Source organism: Echiichthys vipera (assembly GCF_963691815.1).
Source record: "Echiichthys vipera genome assembly, chromosome: 2".
Lineage (NCBI taxonomy): Eukaryota > Metazoa > Chordata > Actinopteri > Perciformes > Trachinidae > Echiichthys > Echiichthys vipera.
Window position 1 is genome coordinate 13,276,360 of NC_139827.1, and position 11,681 is coordinate 13,288,040.

Sequence of the window (11,681 nt, forward strand, 5' to 3'; positions counted from 1 at the left end):
TTGCACAGTCGATAAAATGTGCATGCATGAGAATAAAAAATGTATTGAATATGAGTAGTACCACATAGATAACTCTCTTTCTACGTGTAGTCGTGTATAGGCATCTTAGCAAGGTAACCCTGTGCCAAAATACGCATGGATGTTTATGTAACACTGATATTTCTTCCGCGTTTCATTTGCACTGATTCTCACATATAAATCACTCGCGATGACAAAGTTTTCTCTCTTGTTAATTCAACAGAAGGAACACCTGCAACCCTCAAAACCGAAGCCTCCAACTCGGAATTTGCTTTTAACCCCTGCGAGTGCCCAAAAGACACCTACACCCCCTCCTCGCTCGCCTACTCTGGCAGTTTCTATGTTGAGGCATCTCAGGGAGCGCCGTGCAGCACCGAAACACTTCTCAATATGATCACTGAGATCGTGGGCATATCCACACTGCCGCTTTCAGAAGTGCAACACAGCGGCAGTAGTCGGGGAACTTATCCATCGCCTGCGCCGATGGACAGCAGCACTGGCAATTTTGGGGACCCCGGCGTCAAGAGGCAACCCTACACCTGCTCCGGACCTACTCCCCCTGTATACTCTCCTGACCAGACGTGCCAGAGGTATGGTGATGATCAGGCCAGCAGCCAGGCCCAAGACCCGTCCACTTCCCAGCTGAGCTTCGGCTCCTCCCGAGCTCCAAACCAGAAGAAGGACGAACCAAAGTCAGAGGCCGCTTCTTTCCCTGTCGTGGTCAAGAATGAGTTTGAAAGCAGCTGCTACGAGTGGGGAACATTTAATAAATCTGGTTGTTTGGAGGCGAGTTTCCAAACAGAAACCTTCCCGATGTCAAGCGATTTCCCCCCTGACCAGCAAATGGATGTAAAGGAACTTTTAGACACATTTCCCCAAGTCTGTCCCAACCCAGAGATGGAGTTTAAAGTGGAGGGAGGTATAAAACAGGAGCCGTGTTTCTCCGACACCTGTTCTCAGAGCTACTCCAGCCCTCTGTACAATAATTACCTCCCACCACCTCCGATGGGCCTCTCCTCTAACCTGAAACCCTTCCCCGAACCTCCACAGCCATCTAATCAGTGCGATTCCTTATACACATCACCAGCTTTACCGAGCACTATAGACTCCATCCTGTACTCTTCCTTGTTGCCAGATTCTTTCGCCCAAAGTTACACCACCCGTGCGACGAAGCCCCCCAGGGCCAGGAAGACCCCCGCCGCCACTCACGGCCCAGCCAAAGAGAAACCCTTCACCTGCCCCATGGAGAGCTGTGATCGGCGCTTCTCTCGCTCGGATGAGCTCAACCGGCACATCCGCATCCACACGGGCCACAAACCTTTCCAGTGCCGCATCTGTTTGCGCAGTTTCAGCCGTAGCGATCACCTTACCACCCATACAAGGACTCACACCGGGGAGAAGCCGTTTTCCTGCGACGTCTGCGGTAAACGGTTCGCCCGGAGCGACGAGAGGAAACGGCACGGACGCGTACACCTGAAACAAAAGGAGAAAATGGAAATAAAGCCACAGGTGACCACCGGAACATGGACTTTCACTCTTCCCGAGGGAATTTGAAGACGAGGCAATCTACACATACACTATTAGGATCTTTCCGTCTTGGAAGATAAGCCAGCTAACTACAAGTTGATGTCTGAGTTGGTTTGACTGGCAAGCCAATGCCTGGCACTAGAGGTTTTGCAAATAATTGCAGTTTTTTGAGGAGCAGAAAGAGGGAGAGAAAGAGAGAGTGAGAGAGAGAGAGAGAGAGAGAGAGAGAGAGAGAGAGAGAATGGGGTCTGCTTCGGCCTTATTTCCTGCTACTGCTGCTGCTGACTTTATGCAAAGATGCATACGTTTTACAAGTCAGTAAACAGATCAACAGTGACTTGTTGCTGTTCATGTCAGCAGGGCCAAACCTCTCTGCTGCGGCATTGCATGACTGCTGTTCAGCACCTCTTCATCTGGACAGCTCCAACCTCCTTCGCCTCTGAGCCTGGATGCATTGCACTTAAAGATTATTAATATCTCCATTTAAGATTCTTATTTTCAGCTTTTAGCATTCTTAGAGCAATGGTTTGGACTATGTTTCTTAAAATGCATGTTTATGTCAGTGTTTTTTTTTCCTTTTAGCGGAATATCAACCACTGTCAAGGTACTCCTTCACTCCACAGTGAGGGTTATTGACATGAATGTAGGCTAACATATTTATGGCTTTGACCATAAAGCTGTCCATCTTTGATCAAATTTAGTGTTTGTTTAACTTCTTATCATTTGGCTGTCAGTGTTTTTTGTCATTGGTCTTTGTGTTGTGTTACAATTGTTTGGATTATTACAATTGTGAAAGATATATCATAAATGGGAAATAAATATATTTGTATTATTGTATTTCTTTGTATTTTTATAGCTAACTGTATATTTTACATTTATCGAGTTGAAATGTATTCTAAATCATTAATTATGTCTTGGTTTTCGAGGGCTATTGTTTAGTAACACAATATTTTAAATGTTACAATTTGATATCAGAAACATTTTCGCACTTCATCCCATTGTTGGTATGATGAGAGTTACTTCTTTGAACTGCTGATCTATATTTAAAAGGGAACAGTGTGTACACTAGTTGTGTTAAGGCTTTTCGACAAAAATGATTTCACAGTATGTACAGAAGTATGTTAAATCAAGCTAGAAATGACTAGCAAATCATATAAACATTGCTTTTGAGTAATCAGGTAGCACACATTGCTGCGAGTTTCTGTGGACTTTACCTTGGACTTTACTATGAAAGGGTTTTGACTCCTGGTATCTTTTTTGCTGGAGATAATGTGTGCTGAAATGTTCACTTTAGCAACACAAAAAAAGGCAACCAAACAGTGTTGAGAGTTTGGTGAATTTGTCACCAACAGGGTACTGCAAAAAGTAATTTAACTTGCCTTAAGTTATATTAACTGTTCAAGTAAAGATTTTGTATATAAACAGTTTCTACAACACTTTAAATTAATATTGATGTTGTTATTTTTATGAAAAGTTTATGAACAAAATAAACATTTTCTGGAAGCAGCAAGTTTCTTGTGCATGGTTTAGAATGATCAAATTTACTATTTCCCTTTTCTCACTTTGCCCAATCTGTTTCATACAGTATTGTGACCCCCCCCCCCCACCAACCATCAGAGCGCTCCGATGATTGTATCTCTTCCCAAAATATACATTCTAACGGTCCACATGTGGCCCCACTAAGCCCTAACATTAGACATCACAGCTCTGCCCCGTGACTCACAAGGCTTTTGACTCAAACACATTAAAGTGAATACCCTATTACTCAGTTCTGTGATTCTGACTCCCCTCGACTTCAAACATCACTTTTCTCATGTTCTAAATGTAGAGATGCGCACCATGGGCACTGTGGCAATCTCTACAGGAAACTTGTTAAACAGGACATTTTCTTGCCATGTCAATGAGATGATCTGATGCCCTCAGTTCATTCATTCCTTTGTTCATTCACTCATCCATTTTTGCAATAAAAGGATATTAATTTCCACTCAATTGCTGAACACGATTATGGTCTATTATCATGTTTTTTTTTCTCTCTCAAAGAATGGGGTACTGAAGTCTCCTCTTATGTCAGAACTGCCTGTGAAATGCAATTAATGGTCTCCGGGCCTTGAAACCTCTCTACTTAAATAAAAAAGTGGCACAAGCCATTTCTTCTTTTAGTGATAATGAGGGCATTTTTTTGTAAAATTTGTATGTCACTATAAAGATCAAACCCAAATGGTGCTAAATTTTTACGTAAGGTGGTAAAATTCCCAACGCTCAGAGCATAGCACAAGTAATGTTTAAGGTAAGCAAATGTGACTTATCAAGATTTTTTCTGGGGAATTATACTCTGGATTATGAATTGAAATTCAACATGCTTTGTGCTCTGGGCGCCCTTATATGATGCCAAGATGTTACAATCTGTCATTGCAAATCATGCAGGCATGTAGTAGCAGGGACTCCGCTGTGGTACGTAGGACATGCATGTACCCATGACGCAGTCGGCAGGCAGAACACTACTTTGCTTGCCCACGGCAGTGCGTAAGTGCCTGTGTTGTTTGTAGCTGACAAACATACTGTACCAGTGTGAAATGCAAGCTGCCACATGGAGGACTGTGAATAGCATGTACCCATCCTCTCCTGTCCATCACTCATCATCACTTACAATAGCACAGGGCCCAACCAGCATCAACACACACTCCCTTATCCATGTTGTTTTAGTGGCAAACTATGTCCAGTGATGGATAGTTGAGGTTTTGAATTGCAGTGATGTGCAGTCACAGTGACCATTATCTAGACACTTGAAGACTGAAGAGTTATTGAACTCTGGCCAGTGATGGAATTCCTGCATTTGTGCATTTGGAAGCTCAAATTCACATTTGCATACTGTAAATGGTCCTTGATATATCTACATCACGTGTGTACGCTTTCAGCTGCGTTGTCTTTATTGAATACTTTTGCCATGGCATAAACCTTCCTAACTCACGCTCTTACACAGACTAAAGACATCAATCAGTTCTTTTCCACTGACTGACATTTATGTTGTTTTTTTTTACTCCTGTAGATATGCGTAATTGCTGAAGCCATTAAGTAAATGTGCAGAGAGGGCACATGACCGCCACTGAGAACCATGATTTCTCAGAATGTGGACCTCTGCTGTGAATGGTAGCACATTGAGTCCATTAAATCCTTCCTAGGATATTACTAATGCAAACATGTTAACATTATGACTGTTACACTGGGGGGGGGGGGGGGGGGGGCTGTATCCAAGGTTAGTGTATGTGTGTGTGACTAACATATTCCATATGAAAACCATGAACAGATGTCATTTCTCTTCTTCATTGTCTCATCCAATTAATCGCTTAATGTAGGATTGCTTCTGGATAAGTCAATGAGTCTATTTATCTGCTGTACCAAATGAGTACTTGGCTCAGGATTAAATTTAAAAAAACATCCTTTAAAAATGACAGTGAAGGATTATATGGGCCCGAATTCTGAAGATACATGTCATTGCAGAATGATCTGTACTTAGATGTTCATTGTAGCTTCATGTTGCTCTGATTGGCACACAAAGGTTTGTTTTTTTTCTGCATAATCAATTTTTTTTTTTTTTTTTTTTGAACCATACACAATCAAATACTGACCTCTCTTTGATCTATATTTAAGTAATAACTCACAACAGGCAGTATGTTGTGATTGTATCACAACTAAAAGGTGTTGTTCTACCCAATAAGAAAATATACAAGAATGATATATAAGTATGGCAATATGAACACATTCCAAGTTAAATAGATTTTTAAATAAATAATAAAACTCACAGTAAAATAGGCCCTCCTGGGCTGGCCTCCTGCACATTCCCAGGCAGTTGCTATGGAACGTAGCCTACAATAGCAGCTAGCATTCACCAAACTCCCACAATAACACAAACAACCTGACTGATCAACGCAGAGGTAGACCAGCAACTCCCCGGTAAAATTACAGTTTTTGTCTGAGTCTGGTGGCTTTGAAGAGAGCAAAGACAACGGCTTCAGTTCCCCATTGGAAAGGGCTGTATTTTTTGCACTAGCACAGTGATGCTGAATAGTGCAAAGGAATTAGATAGCCATTGTATGTGGTGATTATTCCACGGCTATGAATCAATCAGATTGATTGGTTTGAGCAACCGCTTTATATAGAGCTGTTACCTGGAGTACATCCCCCTCCGTGTCAAGCCCATCCACATCTGTGCTAAATATCTGAAGTCTATCTTAAGAGGGACAAGTACAGCCCCAGTTGTCTCTGAAGAGCCCCACATCCCTTTTATCCATGCTTGAACTCCAAACAATTCTACCTCTACAACAATAATCCAATAATGATTTTCAGAATGTTTGAAAATGAATTTATTTGCTTATATGAAGGATCAGAGGCAGCTTTAGTGGTTAAGGATTCAGGTATCAGGTCATCTCAAGTACCTATTAATAATCACAGTCCTACTTGAGACGGTCTACATGGCCACACAGTCTCATTCGCTCGTGGATTGATCCATTGTGGGGTAATCACCACATAATTTTATGCGCACCTTTAAAATGTGCACCAGGGCACGTCATGGTCCTTGGGGTGGGTTCGGTAATCAAGGTGCATAATCGCATGGAGGTAATGGCAATCAGGCTTAGCAGATTAATTCCTTGGATCATACATCAGCCCCTCGGTCCTGTATCTGATCATGAAGAAGGGTGTAGGTGGTCTGGAGAGTGCAGGTGATTAAAAAGAAGAGAACTATTGCAGTGAGAAGGAGCTTGTTATGCAAACATTTTAAAGTGCCTAATTTTCCATTGTTCTGGCTTACAAATTCTTCATTTGTATTTCCGATCAGACGAAGCACAAGAATGAGAAAATAACTTTTGTTTTTTTTTGCTCTTTTATGAACCACATGTCAACTCCAGGGCCAAGAAGTCCAGTCTACCACTTTTGTCCGGGGCATGACATCTCTATGGTAACTACCTCAAGAGACTTGCGGTGTATGCTTCATCTGAAGTGAATGGAAAACAGTGAATATATCCTAGATAGCTGAATGACTTCAAACAGTGGCAGTTCAGTTACGCAGGAAAATTCACAGCTGCCCTTGGAGTTCCAGGTTTGAGCCTTTACAATATACTGCAGCAGCAGCAGCAGCAGCAGCAGCAGCAGCAGCAGCAGCAGCAGCAGCAGCAGCACTGTGGTGTAGCTGTGTGTATGGACAGTCAATGGAAGTAGTGATTTCAGTCCATACAAACAGCTTTCTAACCATGTATTTATTTCTTTTCAACCTGTTGGTGTAAAATCAGCGTGTTGGATGCACGTTGCTTCTGATTAGAATACTGTAAGAACAGGGTGCTTTTTGGTAGCGTATAACATAACATCAATCATAAATAATTGTGCTATTATCAGTACTTTTTAAATTAACAATAAATTAAATGACTATGTGTAATGTGAAAGGGGACACTTGTAGGGACAAACCTGCAGAGAATTATCAACTGATTCTGTAGTTTAGCTATGTGGAGGGTTTTAGCATCTTTCAGCTCATTGTTTTGGTTTTAAAACTCACCACTCAGTTCACTCTTACTGCTCTAAAAAGTCGAGTATAACATTTCATGTATATATATATATATATATATATATATACATATATATATATATATATATATATATATATATATATATATATATATATATATATATATATATATATATATATATATGTATATATATATATATATATATACATATATATATATATATATATATATGTATATATATATATATATATATATATATATATACATATATATATATATATATACATATTCTTGTATTTTACTTGTTTGAGGGATACACAAGGCAACAGCACATTCTGTGTAATACATTCTGTGTAATACATGTGTGCAATATAACCTTTGCAATTATCCTGTACAATGCATGGAAATTCCTGTGTAACTGAAAGATTTATATTTATAGTTTATTCTAGTCTATATTTACTTTCGAGCATTCAGCCACTCTTTTCCTCTGCTTTTCTAAACTCTTGATCTGCTGTAACATGTTAAATCCCCTGTTATCTGGGTCCCTTTACCTCAAGGGTTGGTGGAGACCAAAGCAAAGCTAAAGGAATTTATTGAAATATTGGGCTGTATTTATAAGGGAGTCAGCAGTTGAGTTTATTTAGGACAACCTGCTCATGTTGCTCGACAACAACACAGCAACACAGACCTGATTAGCTTTTCTCCTCTCCTTCCACGACAAAACAATGGAATGGTAAGTGTGCTTTATAACAGTAAATTCTCAGTTTTTATTTGCTTAGTAGTATTTGAGCATTATTCTTCATAATATCAGATAGCAAAGACTTCAAATAACTACCTCTACAAGGCTACTTACGTAACTGTGGCTCAAGATAGTTTGGACGGCTGTGACAGCAACTTGTAGTGACAATAGGATGAAATGTTATTCATTAACTAGATCAGCTGGTGACAGAGTACTACAGCTTCCTCTAACAGTGAATGATCAGTCAAATCAGTCATGATATATGTCAGAGGTGCTCTGCACACACCTTAACCTGTTAACAATGAATTGACCAGCAAAAAGTATTTGTTTGTGGAGGAAAATAAGCTTCGGGTGCATAGATATCATCAACTGCCATGAGAGGAACATAGCTGGAAGCATCCTGAATTGACAGTAATGACTCTGAAGGAAGTCTGTGCATGTGGGTAAAAAAAATATATATTACTTGTTGCAAATATCGAGAAACCTGCTGTCAAATTAGCATACAACCATCTCACAAAGAATCAGATTTTTTTTTTGCATAAAATCCACTCATCTATACAACATCTGCATATGCACACAACTGTTAACCCCTCTTCCCATAAAATAAACTACTGTGTGACCATGTGTCCAGTAGAGCTGTGAGTGATTACTTTAGTGCTTTGACATTTGCAACAGCAGTAATGAGGCATGTCTGTGACAGCTGTGTCACTAGCAGCAGCCTATGTCTCGGCTGTTCAGTTCAACGCTGGGAGGGAGGCATACTGTGGCCAAACACTGGCACTCTCTCTAGATAATGATGGCTCACCCATAGAGAAGAAGAGAGAATGTGTCGAAGTCTGAGGAAACTGTGCGCATGTGTGTTTTCACTGAGAGAAAGAAGCGAGGCTGATTGAGAGTGTATGTGAAGTGTATTAATATGTGTGTGTTTGTGAGTGTGTGTGTGTGTATATGCATGTCTGTCATTGCCAAGATGGAATCAGAGACTGTGTGAGGAGGCTGGGCTGGGACATAAAGACTAGTAGTATAAAAATGAGTGGGCTGAACATGCTGCTCATACAGTGCACCCTCCCTTCAAGCAGGGCGATGATTTGCATGTGCACAGCAGCCTCGAGTCGACGCCAACTACAGTATGTATTCTGCATCTAAATTAACCATCAAAATCAAGCAGCGCTCTTTGGAGCTCCATGAAATGTATGCAAAATGTAGCTACTTCAGCATTAGCGGCTTGCTTTTCTCTGCCGCCGCAGTTTTAATGCCTGCCGAATTCTGGTGGTTTGTGAACTTGAGCCATTAGTGAAGAATAACAGAGAATACAGAGCCTCATTATTTTAAAGTCAGATTCATGACAGTCTGGAATCAGACATTCTTTGTTTATATATTTTTGTTCTATTTTTTTTATATTTTATTCAGTTTAATTTGTTTCTATTCCGTTCCATTATGTTGTATTCTATTCTAATCTATCCCTTTCTGTTTCGGCTCTGTTCTGTTCTATTATGTTGTGATTTTTTTTTGTTCTCTTCTATTCTTTTCGGTTCTATTTTGTTGGGTTCCATTCTGTTCTGTTGGGTTCTATTTTATTCTGTTCTGTTATTTGCTGTTTTCTCTTCTATTCTTTTCTTTTCTATTTGTGTTCTTTTCTATTTTTTATTTTATTCTGTTCCATTATATTTTATTCTTCCCTGTCCTGTTCTATTGTAATTATTTCTTTTCTTTTCTTCGCCTCAGTTCTGTCCCATCTTGTTCTGTTCTGTTCTGTTTTATGGGTTGAATTATATTGACATGATTTTCCTGTAGCTATATACATCTTTCTAAAGCTAGTCAAGTCCATCTTGTGTTTTTATTTATTTTTTATTCATTGGCTTTATAGCTGTGGCTGTTCAGGTGTATTGTGTGATTAATATTGCTCGATAATTAATGATAATTAATTAATAATTGGTCATTTGAAATATGTAAAAGGTTGAGGTGGTGCTAATTGTATTTTGTATACTGTTTGGTAGTTTAATCTTCACCATTGCATCACATCTTATATCCCAAGTTTATGTTTTACTCGAAACTAGAAAGGATATCTGTCAGATAAATGTTGTGCAGTAAATAGTACAACATATGCCTCTGAAATGGAATATATAAGTACTGAGACTCAAGTGAAGCACAAGTACCTCAGGGTTATACGTAAAAGTAGCCTACATTACTTGAGTAAATGCACTTTCTATACTTGATTCTGTGGGTCCGTAAGCATATCCTCTAACACTGCTTCTCAGTCAACCCTTCTTGCATTTAGCTTTTTACTCCAATACTTTTAGATTTTATGTAACTGTCCTGTCGAAATAAAATTTTCCTCCACTCCGTCCAACTACAGCATTAAAACGTGTACAAGTGCACGCTTCACATTTTACCCCTAATGGAGTATTTATACATTGTTGTATGACTAGTTTGTCTTAAGTATAGGCATTTACCACCACTGTCTGCTTGTACCTGCTGCTTTACCCCCCTCTGGTTAGTAGCACAGCACAGCTATGACACAGTCCCCTCCCCTCCTTATTCCTCACTGTTCCTCCTCAGTTGTGCATAATGGTCAGCTCTGCCCCCCTCCAGTGTCTTTTAGATGGTGAGAGTGACATCTTGTCTGAGTGTATAGGAGCCATGCTGGGGTCACACAGGGGCGTATACGGTACAGTATGTTTCCCAAGCCTAAAAGCCCTGGCCATATATCAGACAGAAGCTGTCTCTGATCTTAAACCTGTAGAGTGTTGGAAACCTAAAGAGACACGTTTTGTCCCCCTCCTAGGATTCTTGGCACTTTAAATGGGGGCTTTCATATGTATGAGTCAGATCAGCAGTACACATTTAAAAATCAAAACACTTTCTGCTCACTGCAGGCCCCAAAGTCTCTTGTCTTGTGTTGTAAGCAATCACCATGTGAATTAACAATGTGATTGAGGTTGTAGTTTTTGTAATAGCTTTTGTAGTTTTGGAGAGCATGCTATGGCCTCTAAATGTAGAAACTGAGCACTATGCAAGCATATACAATACTATAAAATGTGTAAAATTCATGTATTGAGTTACATTTTAATAATTTCACAATACTCAGATTCAGACATTAGGCAGATCCTTATTGTCAAATCATTCAATTTATGGCCCGTAAATCATTTTCCTATATCCTGCAAAGAATAAATGTATAGATTATAGGTCCCATATTGTAAAAAGTGAGATTTTCATATATATATATATATATATAATTTTGTCAGAAAGCAGGTTGAGGGGCTATATAAATACAGTGAAAGTGTCAAACGCTCAATCCACAGAGACTGCACAAAGCCTGTATTCAGTAATTGTGTCTTAAAATGAGCCGTCATACTTCTGTATGTTTGGGGCTGTTACAGTGCCGTAACATTCATTCCCGGCTGCAATGACGTGCAGAGACATGCAGATGTTGAATACCCATAAACACTAACCAATCAGAACAGACTGGGATTTTTCTGGAGGGGGACTTAAAGAGACCGGCGCTAAAACCGAGCATTTCAGATGGACGGTGAATACAGGTATATTCAGATGTACAGTATGAGAAACATAATGTGTTTTTTGAACATTAAAGCATGTAAACATGTTCTATATGAACCTGAAAATGAGCACAATATATTGCCTTTAATGCTAAATTCAGCTTTGAGTGATTAGCAGCACAAATGCTTAGTGAGGAAACAGAAGAGAGAAAAAAACGAGTCTGCTCTGTTGTTGTTAGTCATCAGTGACCCTGTCACTCAATGCTATGGCGGCATAGGGTCTGCTTCCTGTTAACAAGATATGTTTACAGCATCAGCATTGGGCTCCTACCGTCTGTGTATTTGTGCATTTATACTCCTTGTCACTCCTCAGGATTGATGCGT

General features: G+C 39.8%; 1 protein-coding gene across 1 annotated transcript in view; it reads left to right on the top strand.

Moving 5' to 3' along the window:
• Nucleotides 1–1,572, top strand: part of LOC310955089 (uncharacterized protein) — a gene marked incomplete at both ends in the record, with an annotated part of 1,743 nt that extends 171 nt beyond the window's left edge. Inside the window, one exon of the mRNA XM_083924832.1 lies at nucleotides 242–1,572. Coding sequence (XP_083780958.1) covers nucleotides 242–1,572 — 1,331 coding nt within the window. The remainder of the gene's footprint in view (nucleotides 1–241) is intronic.
• Nucleotides 1,573–11,681: the final 10,109 nt, after the last annotated feature.